We start from the raw sequence: 16,265 nt of genomic DNA, 5'->3' as shown, positions 1-16,265 counted from the left end.
ACAGAATTTGGGAAGTTAGAAGTGGCAGGGGAGAGGGAAAAGAGAATAAGTTCTGTTTTGGATATAATGAGTTTAAGATATCTATTAGACATTGGTTTTGAGAGATCAGAAAAGCAGTTGGAAATGCAAGATTGGAGGTCAGCAGAGAGATTGGGGCAGAATAGGTAGATGTAAGAAACATAAGCATAGAGATGATGATTAAATCCATAGCACCTGAAGAAATGACCAGGTGAAGTTGAAAGAAGAAGAGAAAGAGGTCTTGAACAGAACCCTGAGGGACATCTATAGTTAAAAAGCATGATTTAGAGGAAGATTCAGAAAAGGAGAAAGAAAAGTGGTAGAGAGGGTGGTATCATAGAAAAGGGTATCAAGGAAAAGAGTGTCAAAATATTTGGGAGATATCCTGTTTCCCAGAACTAAGGCCTAACAAGCAAGCTGTGCCCTGACTTTGGCATCACAATAATTCTTCTGGATGTTCTTACCTCTTGGCAAAATATATTGCTTACTCCAACAGCAAATGTTCACTGAAGGACTTAGCTCCCCTATTTCCCAGGGCCATCTATCACATTGTGAGTGATAGAAAATCCTATCCAAAAATGACTACTCAGAGACCTCTTGAAGTAAAAAGCAGAAAAGTTGTTTATTTAATAAATTCTCATGAGAATAAGCAATTCCACCGTGAGGAGGGAAAGAAAGAAAGCTCACGGTAGAAGGGCTAAAGAACTAGGAGAAGATATACAGTTTTTATAGATTTTAATTACAAAGGATTACCTCATGGATTGGGGAACATCCTTAATTGGATGTTATTTATGCCAAAACAGCAGATTCCCTGGTTCTGGGAGGAACTATACATCAGGCAACTAGTTGTCTAAACAGTGATAACTTGAACAGCTATAAATGTCATCATTCTGGGTTAAATACATCTAAAATCTAAGTAAATTTTGGCTAATACTCAACATACTTATGCAGGTCACAGAGACCTAGAGAAGATAGAATACAGAAAAGGAATTTAACATTCTTGTAAGTTCTTCACCTTATCTTACTCCACACAACATTTTTATAATCTCCATTCCTCATAACAACCTGCTACTGCACTCCTGTTCCTTTCATATAACTCTGGTTTTATACCTTGCAGAGTAATCATGACCTCCAAAACTTGAGACAATGACTGTTCTCATGGAACCCAAGAATGCCTGTATTGTCTCAAGAAATGCCAACCATTGGATCTGTCTCAAGACCTAAGAATGATTGTGTTGTAGTCCAATCCCTTTTATATACATAAGTAGCCCCAGTATCAAGGTTAAGTCTTCCTAGAGGAAGGAAGGGGGAGTGCTTAAGTTTGCAAATGTTATTTTCCTTGTTTTGAAATTACTTAACAAAAGTCTCTTGCCTTTGGTCTGGTCTGTTTTGGCTCTGGCTACTCATAGGTTAGAGGCCAGTTCCAGTCCAGTTGACAAGAATAATCACCTGAATTAATTAAGGGCTGCAACAAGTCAAGATTTAGAATTTAGAAAAGGCTGTTGACTATATATGTCTATAGGCAAGGAGAGACTGAAAATTTCTGATAGAGGGGAGATGATCAAAGGGGAAATCTATTGGAGCAGACAAGATGGAATGGGATTGTTTGACCAGATAACCTTGGTAAGCAACAAGGCCATGGGAATGAAAGGGGGACAGTGATAGAAGGTAATAAGAGTTATAGGAGATGAGAAAGAGGGAGTAAAAGGGAGCTCGTGCATGGCCTCAATTTTTTTTTCTGTAAAATGGGAGGCAAGATTCTTAACTGAGAAGAATTGGGGGAAGGAAGGGAGAAGGAACTATGGGAGATTTGAAGAGGTCTGAAAAGGTTTAGAAGTGCATCTGTGAGTTGATGAAGGTATGTATAGCAGGACTAAATAGTGAGTACTCAGGTGAGAATATGTAAAAAATTTGTAGGGGAGAATCAGCACGGTTGGGTGATTTTCTCCACTGAAGGTTGAGGCTTAGTCCTGTGTAATTTGAGATACAAGAGAGATAGTGACCCAAAATAGAATAGTGTAAAGCTGAATTGATATTAAGTCTCAGGCTTCTCATCTAAAAAATGAAGATAAAATATTTAAGTATTATACAACTTTCAAGTGTTATATACATCGAACATTTATCCAGGTGAAAGAAACAATGCATTTTTTTTACTAAACATTCCGAACAATAGGAAAATTTTGTATCGGGGAATTATTGCTCATATTGAGGAAATTACATTGTCCAAAATTTGATTCTTGATAAGAAAATGATAGGAAAAAAATTGAGAGGAAAATTGTCTCCAAAGGGAGTTGCACTGATGCTTGAATTGACTAAAGGTGCTTAATAGAGGACGGTGTAAATGTGGGGTAGCACTTGGTAGTGGGTTCTTTAAAAAACAACAAAAAAGAAAGAATTTTTTTTTTTTTTTTTTTTTGATAATTATTAAGATACTTAAGGTTTTTGGAAATATTTTCGTACTTGTAATAAAGTTAGCAAAGATTCAACGAACTGTTTCCTGGAAAATAGTTTTCAGCCCAGATGCTTCAACTGGAAGTACTACAAAGCAGAGTCCTTCAAGTCACATTGAATTCTGGGAATTGTAGTTCTAAAGCTGAAACTAAGCTCTTTCTAAGTCTCAAACTCCACGAGATTTCTCCTATAGGCAGAGCCCCGGCGGACGGTGAAGCGCGAGGTCCATTCCAGTGTTTCTGGTTTCCTATTGGCTCTATCCTTATAAGGCCACGACTCTTTATCCTCCGTAGCCAACGACCTTCGTAGCCTAAGAAGAACTTCGCGAATTGGCGAAAATTGATCTCGAGCTGAGACCCAATAAGCGCGCAGAGACTGCCGAAGTGATCGGGTCACCGAGCTAGAGTCCGCTGTTCGGCCCTCCTCCCTTGCCTTTAGCTTCTCCAAAGCATTCTACTTCTGGGCCAAAGTAGTTGAGTCTTTTCCGGTAGCCGCGGTGGGGACAGCGAACGGGACCACCTCCACGGGCCTTGGAACGCTTCCGACCGTGCGGCTCCACGATGCGGCGGGGCCTGGATGCGTGAAGCTGCCCTCGGAGCGTCGGTACGTTGGGACGTCCCAGCTCGCCTGGCAGTGAGGCGAACGGGTGGGCAGGAGGACAAAGTGTCGGCCGCCAAGCCAGGCTGGGCCAAACGATCTCTGTGCCTTGGGGGTGGATCTCGACCCAGGAGAGCCTTCGTTGTTGACTGGCTTTGGTTTCCCGCTTGGCCCCAAGTTTGTCTTGTCGGACCCAGTGGTGACCGTCATCTCCTTTGTTTTAGTTCTCTCCAAAAAGGTTTATCTGTCCTCGTCCTTCTACTAGTGTCAGTCAGCACTTACTCTCCCCCCATTCTCCGGGCTGTGTCCGGACGTATGGGGGGCTAGGGCGAAACTACTCTTGCTTTTAGGGAGCTTATGTTTTGTGAGGGAAACTGGAAGTACATGTGAGTAAGTTAAAGATGTGCAAAGCAAATCTAAGTTAATTTCTGGTTGGGAGGTAGAGACGAAGGCCACTAGTAGTAGCTGGGCTGTCGAGGGGGGTGGATTTAGCAGGTTGTGCATGAGCTGAACTATGAAAGAAACTGGTCAAATCCAAACTCCTGCTAGAGGCCTTTCAAGCCCCCTACCCGCTCACCCCCCAGCCTTCCTCTACTATTGCCTATCCCGCTAATGTTTTCCATGTTTACTCTGTGTATGTTTATATTTCCAAGTAGGTGTACATGCAAATACATATACACATGCAAATAAAATATATATATATATAGCCCAGTATACATGTGCATATAAATACACACATATACATGTAACTGTTTTGACCTTTATTTGTTATTCAGGTCTTAGCAGCACAAAAAAGCACTTAATGACTTTTGAATGAAAAGGGGGAGGTCTGTGTTTGTAGAAAGGTACGAAGAGAATCAAATAGTGATAGTGAAGTTTCTCTGGATTCCTAATGTAGGCAAATGTCTAAGCATACTGGAAAACTAGGTGGGATCCTGCTTGTAAAAGGCTTTTAAATCCCAACTATAGCAGTTTCTATTTGAGTTTATAGGTAAGAGGGAGAGGCATGGATGCTTTTTGAGAAGGTAATTATGGATTGGAATGAGAAGAATTTTTCAGACCTTTTAGGACATTGTTGCAGTAAACCTGGTGTGGCCAGTTGAGTAGAGAGTGGGGACCTAATGGAGAGATACTGTGGACATGGTCAAGACTTGTCAACTGATTACCATGAGAAGTGAAAGAAGAATTAAGGATAACAAAATGTGAACTTGGGTGACTAGAACTATGATGATAAAAATCCTCAAAAGGAAGAAGAAAGAAGTTGAAGGAAATTCCAGATGAACTCTGTTTTGGAATTGCCATAGAAACTTGATTTTTTTCTTGCCTTTTGACACTTCATTTCAAATGGATCATTTTTTTTTCCATACTATGTTTCACTTCATAATATTTGCCTGCTTTTTACCAAGTGTGGAAGTATAGCAGTGCTAGCCACAGATTTTCATGTAGCTGGCTCCTTTCAAATTGTGCTTAAGCCAGTGCTTGCTGAGTAGAATACAGTGGTTTGTTGAAACTAACAAGATCTATGTAATTCTCAATTCTGTTGTGCATATTTGTTTAAATCTTCAAGGACTTCATAAAATCTGTTGATGAACTTGCATGGGGCATAAATGTTAGTAATGCACCTTATTTTCAGTTATTTTTCAGTTGTGTCTGGCTCTCTGTGACCCCATTTCCTTCTCCCGCTCATTCTACAGAGAACACTGAGGCAAACAAGGTTAAGTGACTTAGCCCCGGATCACACAACTTGTATCTGAATATAAATAATGCTAAATGAATGTGTAGTTTTTGAAGGTCTTATCCTTATAATTCAATTGAACAGTATTTGTTATGCATCTATTTATGTAGAGGCAACATGGCCCAAGGTGGGTAACCTTTTTTCTCCCAAGGGCCATTTAGAAATTTATGCCGTACAAAATTATCAACTTAAAGAACTCAAATAGTGGGAAGTTTTTGTTGCCTGCTGATGGCAGGAGTAGACCAAATGATTTATTGGGCCTTATATGACCAGTGAGCTTGGATGCTCCTCACCCCTGGTCTAGTGAATAAGCAGTAAGTCTTGAAGCCAGGGAGATCCAGGTTCAAGGCTTGTTACTGAGTACACAACATTGTGTGGCTCTGTGCAGGCTACTTCTCAATACTTTAGATGACTCTTAAGATTAGAGAAAGTGTCATGATTCATTAGTAAAGGGGAGTTTCTTTACTAGAGAATTCTTTTTGTCAGTGAAATTATAAGTCCAAGTCTTAACCCAGTTGCTATCTCTATAATAGTGCAATATGAGAGACTCAGGGTGTGCAGAAACAAAGATGAAATAGCCCCTATCCTCAAGGAATAGCTTGACTTTTCAGAGATACTAGATATATATCAATTAAAATGCAAAGTAGCGGAAGGAAAGAAAAATTGGTGGTATTTGGACTGGTCTTTGAAGAAAATTATGGATTCTGAAAACATCTTTTTCTGTTCTTCTTTCCTCTGTTCTCTTAATAATAGTTATGTCTTCTCTTTGTCAAGTGCCAGCCATTGTACTTGTGCTTTTGATCCCGTGTCTAGCAGCATACTTCTTTCTAATTCCCTTTTTTCCTCCCTTGAAACAGTTGGGGTTAAGTGACTTGCCCAGGGTCACCCAGCTAGGAAGTATTAAGTGTCTGATATTAAATTTGAACTCAGGTCCTCCTGACTTCAGGGTTGGGGCTCTGTCCATTGTGTCACCTAATATCCCTTATTCCCTCTTTTTAATCTTTGCCATTTCCTTCTTCCCTCTTTTTAATCTTTGCCATTAGTTATAAATGTGTTTACATTTCCAGATCCATAAAAATCTTTCCTTAAACTCATGCAGCTATCAAGCCTTATTTCTCCTGTCTTCACTGACAGAACATTCATTTTTTTCATTTTTCTTACCTCCTTTTCCTCAAACAAGTTTCTGTTTTCTTCCCCTCGATAGGTGAACCTCAACATTATCAGGAGGTTTCTATTGCTGAGTCCAATGAACTTTTTTTCAGTCCTCACTTTTTTTTTTATCTTACATTGTTGATTGAATACTCCCTTTTTCTGGATACTTCTTTTCTGTGTTTTCCTGAAATTGCTGTTTTTAGACTTTTTTGCAAGATCATCCTGGTTCTGTGTGTGTCTTTCCTTATCCTCCATCTGGGTGATCTTACCAACTCTCACCTGTCATCTTTAGCTATCATCTGTATGCAATGACTCTCAAAGATACACATGCATATCCAGCTCTTCTCTTCTAAGTTTCAGTCTATTTTCTGAATACTATAGATCTTTATTTCCCTGTAGATATTTAAAATGTATACATTCCAAAACAAAACTAATTATTTCTCTCCTTAAAGTCCTAATATTCTTGTTTCTCTTAAGAAATTCAGCATTCTTGTAGTCTCCCAGGTTTATAACCTCAGTGACTTCTTTAGTTCTTTACACTCTTACACATCTGTTGTTTTGTCATTTTCACCTTCACATCATCGCTCATCTCTCTCCTCTTTCCATATATGCTGCATTCATCCTAGTTCCTCTCCTGCTCCAGAAGCTTCAATGATTCCCATTCTTGCCTCTCTGTTTGGCTTATAAAGCTCTTTACAATCATATTTCTACTTTTCTTTCTGGGATGATTATACATTGTTCCCTTTTGTGTACTCTTAAGTTCCAGCCAAACTTGCCTGTTGCCATTCTCCAAAGATGACTTTTTATCTCTGGCTTCCATGCCTTTGCAGAGGTTTTCTCCTATGCCCGGAGCATTATCTATTCACCTCCATTTCTTGTAACCCCCACCTCTCTTCAGGACTCCACTGAAGTTCCATTTCTGACAATAGAGCTTTCATGATGTTTCTTAATTATCAGTGTGCCTCCCTCTTCTTCTGTAATTGTGTGTGTGTGTGTGTGTGTGTGTGTGTGTGTGTGTGTGTGTGTGTGTGTGTGTATGTGTTTGTGTATCCTGATTTTTACTTATCAGTATTCATGATATATTTTCCCCCTAACTCCAGGAGAATATAAGCTTCTTGAAGACGGTGACTTATTTTTTCTTTGTTTTTCTGAGTACTTGATATAGTGCCTGGTGTATATTAAGCACCTCAGGAAGTTATTACTGCATTGAATTGACTCCCAGGGGACAGTTCATACTAGGACTTAGGCAGGAAATGAAATGTCCTTTTTTGACCTCTCCCCCCCCAAAAAAAAGGTAGGGGATCACTTTGAATTGAACATAATATATGTGAAAGGAAATTACATGAAATACTTATAGACAAGTATGTGGAACCTGTACTGTGCAGTGCTTTAAATGCCAGGCACAGAGGTCTGTATTTTATCCTAAAAATTGGAAGAAGTTACTGAAAATCTCTGAGCAGGACAATAGTGTAATATCGGATTCCTGTTTTAGGAGTTATTTTATAATTGTGTAAAATATTGGATTTAGAAGGGGAAAGATAGGAAGCAGGAAGAGACTGATTAGGTTCCTTTTTATATATAATATTCCAATGGCCCACGTGGAAGGCATTGAAATATCATAGGATCTTATTTTGAGAATTGAGACAATCTAGAAATCATTTTTTTACAACCTCTCATTTTATAAATTTTATAAAAGGTCCAAGACACAGAAAGTGGCTTTACAAGGTAGGTTAAAACATCTAGGGTTTGAACCCATATTCCTTGCTTCTAAATATAACATTCTTTCCATGATATCATACTGTTTTTGTGTGAATGGAGTAAAAGTAGGGAATGTATGTGAGAAATTATGTGGAGGTAAAATTTACAGAACTTGGCAACTGATTGGTTGGGGAAGGGGAGAAATGATTTTGAAGTTGTAGATGGGATGACAGGAAGTATGGTGATTTCTCAGTCAAAATAAGGACATTTAGAGGAATAGTTTGTTTAGGCAAAAATATAGTGAATCCTGTTTTGGATTTATTGAATTTGGGCCATATGGGGGTTTCCAGTAAATAGTTTGTGATTCAGAGCTAGAGTTCAGGTGAAAAAGTAGGACAGAATAAACACCCCAAAACTTGGAAATCATTTGCGTAGAGATAATGGGGTCCGTGGGACCTGATAAAATAATCAAGTATCTATCTCACGGTTGTCTATTCTATTTGATACTGAGTTATCTTAAAAATATCTGAAGAAAAAAGAGGAAAGGTCCTTTTAAAACTTACTTGAAAGGTGCAACATGGGGATTTCAAAGTAGGAAGGAGCCAAAACTATTCCTTTTTTTTTTGTTTTTTAAACTTCTAAAACTAACAAATTCATCTTAGGGTATTAATGTTAGGTTGATGCAATTTATATGAAAAGCCAAACTATTTGGATAATTAATGAGAGTTGTTTTCCTAACATTGTTATAGATTGCTTTCAGAATGGCTAAACTAATCATTCCAGTAACAAATATTGGTATTACATTAGTGTACCTGTTTTCTTAAAGTTCTTTTAGCATGTCACTTCTATTTTTTAATCATATTTGTCAGTTTGATGTATCTGAGATGTAAAACTTAGGGTTGTTTTAATTTACATTTCTTTTATTAGTGACAGATTGGCACAGGTTGGTTTGTTTGTTTGTTTTGGTAACTATATTGGTAGCATTAGTTTGATTACTATTCTCACCGCAAGTAAGATGCCTTTACTGGGTAGCCCCTAGTTTCCTGGTAGATAGCTTTATAGGATCTATTTCTGGTTTTTTTCCTGATCTGAACTTGATTAGTTCTAGTAGTACCAGAGTAAGCTATTATGTACAAAGGCACTGTTTTGAAATTATATGTTTTCATTTGTTAGAATATTCATATTTTCCTCCAACTTTTGAAGAAAGATATAATTTGATTTTATTTGTATTAAGGCTGCTTAAAAGTCTTCTATCTTTTATTTGATTTCAATAAAAATGGAAATGTGTGTCAGGATTGTTGGTCTTTTTAATACTTGATAAGTCACAACCCCTTTTTTTCCTGTTATATTGGGAATTTCTGCTTCTTTTATTCTGCCCACAGCTAAGCACATAACTCAGAGAAGACCCTCAATATGTTTGAGCAGTGAGTATTTGATTTGGGTACTTGACTGATTGAAGCCTAATTACATAGTGCTTCTCCCATTTGTTGTGGAAGGAGCCAGTAGCTGTGGTTTAAGAGCATTTGGGGAGGAGATATCATGAAACGCTACAAGAATTATTTTTTTCCCCTAAGGCTCCCCTTGGGTAGAAAACCGCTATTGAAGAAACAAGGTCTAATAGGGTACATTCAGAAAGTCCTGTTACTGATAGCTTACCTAATTCTCAGAGATCTGAGTTGGGTCACTTATCTGGCTTCTTTTTTTATAGGTCTTATACCTATGTAAACATGCTTGCATGAGCAATTTATTATCCACATAGGGAAAAGTGTGTAATTAGCCAATAATAAACACAACCAGAAGGAAAAACATTCCATTAATCATTCATTTTGTGGCTTGTTTACACCTTTTTTTTTTTTTTTTTTTTTTTTTTTTTTAATATGGCTTAAAAAAACCCAATTTAACAATTGAAGTTATATTAAAAGGAGAATGTATTACTGCTGAAGCTGAATTGACTACTTGATTTGTATGGTGTGGAGGAGATTCTTGTTTAGAGTATGATTGAACTAGGTGACTTCTGAGGTAGGTCCCTTCTAACTCAAGATTGTGTGAGTCAGACTTTCTTGAAACTGCAACATTGACAAGTACATAAAAAGTCAATGCTATTGTGGTTGTTTGTCCTTCATTCTCAAAGAGGGCTGTGAATAATAAGTGAATTGAATTTAAGTGAGGGAGGATTGTGCAAGGTCACCTACCTCACTTCCCCTTCCAGAGCCATCTAGGTCCAGTGGCCAAATATAGATCAAGATGACTAGAGATGGACTAGGATGCAATGAGAGACTTGGTCTTTTTAAGCTAAGTTCTTCAACAGATCTCAATTTGATTGATGCAGAATCCATTCAGTGATTAAAGCTGGATAGCAATTGAGGCAAAGAATCTCTTCTTTATTAATGTAGGTGTATGTATATTTCAGAGAAAATAATATAGATTTACATCAAATTAGACAGTAATTGTGAGGTAGTTTGCAAACTAAGGTGCAATGTAAATACTAATGTTGTTATTCCTATAGATCATCTCATTACTATATTCCTTATCAATACAAATTAGTATAGCAGTGATACTTGATTCATGTGCAAAAGTGAGTTTAGGTTCTTCGAGGTAGTATCGTTTTAACACAGGTTTTGTTGGCTTTAACCAAAGGTGAAACAAGAGAGATTGTTTCTATGTGTGAGAACCAGATTAGCTAAAAAGGGAGGAGGATTTTATCCCTTTAATTTTTTGAGCATGGTGACTCGGGAATAGATACATTTAAAAAAATTCAGTACAGTTGAGAACTTGCTCTTTAAAAATTTGGCTCTTGTTTTAAAAGTTTTTAAAAGATTGATACAACTTTTCAAGGTCAAGTGATCACTAACACCTTTTCTTTTTTTTGTTTCAAAATAAATACATGGCCCATATTATTTTTTCATCAAATTGGAGAATATCCATTGAACAGTAAGAACTCAGGTTATCTACAAGAGAAAGTTGATTTGTTTTTGAACTTTGGATATGAATAGAATTTTTATGTATTGTCTACCTACTTGCGTTTCATTCTTCTAAACAAATATTTCCTAATTAGAATAATATAACTATAATATGAAGGGATTAAGTTAAATGATGAAATGCAAAGAAAATAAATCCTTTTAAAAATATTTTTTACACAGTTTATTAATTTGCAGAACTGAGACTACAAACATGGTTTGGTGCCTGGGAGAGAATATTATTATATTGCACCAAAATCTACCAGTCTCTATCAAGCCAAATTTGCTTCCTGCAGCTTTTACTCTTTCCTCCACTTTTGCTTACCAGGCTCAATTAAAACAAGTTTAATCCTTCTATTGTGTCACAGTCCTTCAAATGTTTGAGAAAACTGAAATGAAAGTGTTGGACTTGTTAATATTTAAAGGTCCTATCCACCTTTAAAGCTGTGATCCTGTGATTTTGTCTTCTAGCCAAAATCTTCCCTATTCCTTTAAACCACTTTTCATATGATAGGACTTTTGGATTTCTTACAATTCTAGTGTACTTCCCTTTTGTGCTGTCCAGTTTATCAACTAAAATGTCTTTCACAATTGAGCATGCTATTCCAGAGATGTGCTTTGAGCAGGACAGGGGGCAGGGGAAATTCTGCCTCATGAGTTCTGGGTAGATGCTTCTCAAGATAGCCCAGGATCCCCTTCTTTATATAAATTTAATTCAGCTTTTAGCTTTTTAGGTTCTATGCTGTACTCTAGGAAATTTAAATCATTAATCTGTGATGCTAATTGAACTATTTTTCTCAACAGAATTTAAAAAAAAAAAGACTTTATTTCTTCATATGGCATAGAAGATGAGTTCTGTCACCATGAATGATGAGCCTGATGCACTTTCAGTGGTTAACCAGCTTCGGGATCTTGCAGCAGACCCACTAAATAGAAGAGCCATTGTCCAGGATCAAGGATGTCTGCCGGGCCTCATTTTGTTTATGGACCACCCCAATCCTCCTGTTGTCCACTCGGCTTTGCTAGTAAGTGATACCTTAGTGCTTATTAAATGTTAGTTTTTAGGTTAGCTCATTCCTTCAGGAGACTTTGTATATCTATTCTTCCCTCTTGAACTTTTATTTATCCTGTAGTCTACAAGTGTTCATCTCATCCCATTTGCTTGTGGTTTTGGCTCAATACAGTTTTTTGTTATTAAGGTGGTCTGTCCTTTTTTTTTTTTTTTTTTTTTTTTTCCATTAGTTCTTTTGAGAAAGAGAAATATCTGCTTTAAAAAAAAGTAGTAGAGTCAATTCTTGGTTGTGACCTCATTTGGAGAATAGTACAGATAAAAAATTTTTTTTTTCTCTTTGATATTGAACACTTATGAGCATGTCTGATCTTGTGATTTACTATAGTTGGAAGATGTCACCTTATTGATTATATAGTTCAGAGGTGCATAGTTGTCTGGCTTTCCCATTCTACTTTCTATCTCAGAACTCTTTGATTGTTTCTGATTTTTTTTTTTTTTTTTTGTTAAAAAAGATTGTTAAATAAAAATTTGTTAAATAAGGCTTTTCTCCCTAGCTTTTTGGCCTATGATAAAAAAAAAAAATCCTATTCATATAAACAAAGGGCTGATTAAACAAAAAACCATCATCTCTGAGAAGCAGTATAGCCTTTCTTAAACTGTGGTTCTCTACCTTATATAGAATCTAGTTACTGAATATGGGAATCAGGAAATTATGATTTATTGTCAGTAAATGTTTGATTTGTATATCTATTTTATATACTGGGTTGTGTAAAAATTTCTCAGGTGTAAAGGGGTTTCAAGTGGAAAAATTTGTAAGAAGCCTTGGCCTAATGGATATCAAGGCAGCTCTGGCTTAAAGAAGTTTCTTTCAGTCCTACATGTGACATATACTTGTTGGGAGACTGGAGTCAAATCACCTTTTCTCTTGTAAGTGTTCTAGGTGATTTTTGAAGGTTTTCATTTAGAGTCATTTGACTAATCTGCATTAGTTTCTACACTGAGTGTTTCTGAAATTGGTGAAATGCAGACTTCAAGACAAAAAAAAATATCTTAAGTATTTAGAAGTATGATACTTCCATGGATAAAGAAATATGTTTCTTCTAAGAAAAAAAAACTTAGATAATTTCTATTTTTTCTAATATTGCCAATAGTTTTATGTGTGTGTGTGTGTGTGTGTGTGTGTGTATGCATATGCATATGTATCCCTGTTAAATTGGATTTGTGATTTCATCTGGGTAAGAAGCCCTTATGGAGGAAATGCCTTTTATCAATGCAGATTTAGCACCTTCTCTGCAATTTATAATCTTAAATAGTTGTCTGAGAACTGCTTTTAATTTTAATATCGTACTGCCTCTTGGTTATAAGATCAAATGCAATTATAAGAAAAAAAAATCTAGCAAAAATATTTCTAACCACCTAAATTATCATCCATTTGTTTTTTTTTAATTAGCAACTAGAACAAAGTTCCATAATAAGAGAATTTGAGTAGTTGCTAAAAATTTGTAAGAACAAGATCTGACATGTAATAATGTTAAGCTATTAATAAACATAGGCACACATAATTAGTTGCTTTTGAGTTTTCCTGTCCTAACAATAAAAAGAAAAGAGTATTGCTATTAGAGCCTTTTTTTGGAGAGAATATAGAATACAAACTGACCATAGTAACAGGTTTGAAAGGGACAACATAATAAAACACATGCTGTGGAAGCAGAAGGGATAGTAATTTTAGGACTAACATCAGCTTGTGGGTGTAGTCTACTGTTACCTCCCTGAAATTTAAATTTTATTGATACATTTTGTTTTTTAAGACACAGATACTTCCTGGAATCTTCCCCTTTTCTATGCTTCCTTGTTACAAAGAAAATGATAAGTAAACGGGCATCTGTAGTCCTCTCTGACATTCTTTATTAAGAAAAAGGGAAGTATATTATATCATTTATCCTTTGGAACGAATAATAATAATTGCCTATTCTATTTTGAGTTCAAGTGGCTTTTAGTGTTTTTTCATTTATATTTTTCTCTTTCTACAGTTCTTCCAACACTTTCTCTCTTTTGTCATCTTTTCCAATCTGATGGCTATGAGGTAAAATGTAAGAGTTGTTTTAGTTTGTATTTCCTTTATTAGTAATTTTGAGAATTTTTTGATATGATTGTTTATGGTTTATAATTCTTTTGAAAACTTGTGTTCAGATTCTTTGACCACTCAACAGGTGGTAGTTTCTTAAGGGATAATTACAATGTGGAATCTGAAATCATATCAATGAACTTTGTGTGTGTGTGTGTGTGTGTGTGTGTGTGTGTGTGTGTGTGTGTTCTATTCAATGAAAATCCATTGGTTTATCTTGTATTGAATGGATCTTCTACTCATGCATGATTTTATAATGTCATGCATGGTAATTTGGTTCACTGTTAATGTAGAATTCTATATGTTTTACATAATTGATTATATAATATAAAAAAATATATGCTACTATCACCATTTGACAATTTTGTTTTTTAAAGTCTGGGAAGCTTTTGAGCTCAGGGGAGGGATACACGTTTCCCAAAATTCTAATTTTTGCTTGAAAAGTCAAATTTCATCATTGGCATTAATGATTGTTGCTTGTTTTCCTGGAAGTAATAGGCTCACTTCAGTCATTTTCAAGAGCATATCTGCCAAATACTCATGTCTAAGGTGACAATAATTTATCAGTTGTTTTTTCAGGGGGAAAAAAAAAAAAGTATTTTTCCCAGAAATGGCTATTTCTCAGTCTTTCGCTTTATGCATACCACACATTTCATTACACAGGACATTTAAAAGATATAATCAGGATTTAGATTTGTTAAAATTAAACTTTTATTGCTTCATCTAGAATTTCTTAAACTGGGTTGCAACCCAAATATTAGTGCAGTGACCAGAAATTAATTCAAAATCAAACATATAATGAATTCAAGATCTTTCTGGAAGTGCTTGCCTGTATTGTATTGGGGGATTTCTCTGTAGCCTTGATTCTGAAACCACAGCATGAACACTTTGCACTGTGTATGCTTGAATGCTCCAGAAACACCTCAGTTCAGATTCAAGATAGGATTGTGTAAAAATTTCTTGGATAAAAAGAAGTTTTGAGTACAAAAAAATTTAAGAAGCTCTGATCCAGGACATGCTTAAGTGAAATTGGTATTTGTTTTTACTATGAATAGAGAATACACTGACTACTAATTAGGTTAGTGCCACCATCTTCAATCGTGCTAAAAGTTGCCAGCAGATTTACCCACCATTGCTTTAGTAGGGGTTCTCTATATTAGTGAAGTCATAGTCTGTCCACCCTCCTCACCATTAAATAAATAAATATATGTATTAAACCAACTTAAAAGCACATTAAAACAATTCTTTTAAGTGCCAAAATCTATTTTGTTGAGTTTTATGATTTTATGTGTAACATTAGTTTTGCACTGTATTACCATGGCAAAAATGCTCTAGAAAACACATTGTAAGCAATGATAGGATTGTCTTTGTAGCACTTTGGTTTTACTGTTTGAAGTAGTTTACTTTTTTCATTAATGTTCACATTTATAGCATAGACACTAATATTTGACAAATTATTCTTCTGTTTCTGTCATAAGTAGGAAGATAATAAAATCAGCCTCTTTTTAAGGTATTCTGGTTGGTAATTTGAAGCGCCTTTGTTGAAATTAGGCTCTACAGTTGGGTTATAAAATACAGTTTTTTGGTAGTGGTATATTGTGGTTTAGAGAAACCATACCTATTGGTTGAAACTTCTGCCCTTTTTATATAATGGATTCTTATGAATAAAATAAAATAAAATACCTTGAAGTTTTATGCATTTTTGATATCAGCATTATATTAAACATGGATTAAGGAGAATTTATTAAGTACTTAAAATTGTTCCAGCTCTGTGCTAAGCACTGAAAATAAATAGGTAAAAGCATCCCCTGTCTTCATGGAGCTCTCAGTTTAATGCGGGAAGTAATATGTCGACACTGTACACACAAAACATATACAGAATAAATTGGAGATAATCTCAGATTATCAGATTACATTAGTGGATTTGGAAGGCCATTGTTGTAAAAGTTAAAATTTTAGTTGCTATCTGAAGTAAATTAGGGAAGCCAGGAGGCAGAGAAACGAAGGGAAAGGATTCCAGAAAAAGGGAAGTATATCCTTTAGCAAAATAAAATTTATAAAGGTATCTAAAATACTACTTAAAAAAAAATAAAACATTAATCCGCTGTTTAATTTTTCTGCTGTTTTGTTTCTTCTCTTCCTATTGACTTCTCCCTTTAAGAGAAGTAAAGTCATTTTTTGGAAAGAAACTTGAAACTAAAATAAGAATTTGGCATCTCTTTGGGTTTTAATTTACCATCTTCTTCTTTATATGTCATCCCTTTTGAAGACTATGTGTGTAAAATTGCTGTGTGTGTAAAATAAGATGTACTTATCAGATCCCATTAGAACTGAGAAGCACTGGATTTTCAAGGTTGTTAAAAAAAAAAAAGAAAGAAAAGAAAAAAAAAACCTAATCAAAAAAATGAAGTAAGTATATCATATATGGAATAAGTAATTAGTCTAGAAATTTTTTGTTCTACTGTTATAATAGAAATATGAAAATAATCCCTTGAAGTGTGCTTACTTAAGGTTTTCAAG

At 35.6% G+C, this 16,265-nt stretch overlaps 1 protein-coding gene across 1 annotated transcript in view; it reads left to right on the top strand.

Moving 5' to 3' along the window:
- Positions 1 to 2,854: 2,854 nt before the first annotated feature.
- Positions 2,855 to 16,265, top strand: part of ARMC1 (armadillo repeat containing 1) — an 81,342-nt gene continuing 67,931 nt past the window's right edge. The window contains 2 exon segments of the mRNA XM_074278779.1: positions 2,855 to 3,072; positions 11,413 to 11,633. Of these exon segments, the coding sequence (XP_074134880.1) occupies positions 11,457 to 11,633 (177 nt within the window). The 5' untranslated portion in view covers positions 2,855 to 3,072; positions 11,413 to 11,456.

Source organism: Sminthopsis crassicaudata, chromosome 1, assembly GCF_048593235.1.
Source record: "Sminthopsis crassicaudata isolate SCR6 chromosome 1, ASM4859323v1, whole genome shotgun sequence".
NCBI lineage: Eukaryota > Metazoa > Chordata > Mammalia > Dasyuromorphia > Dasyuridae > Sminthopsis > Sminthopsis crassicaudata.
This window is presented reverse-complemented; position numbering and strand designations above follow the sequence as displayed.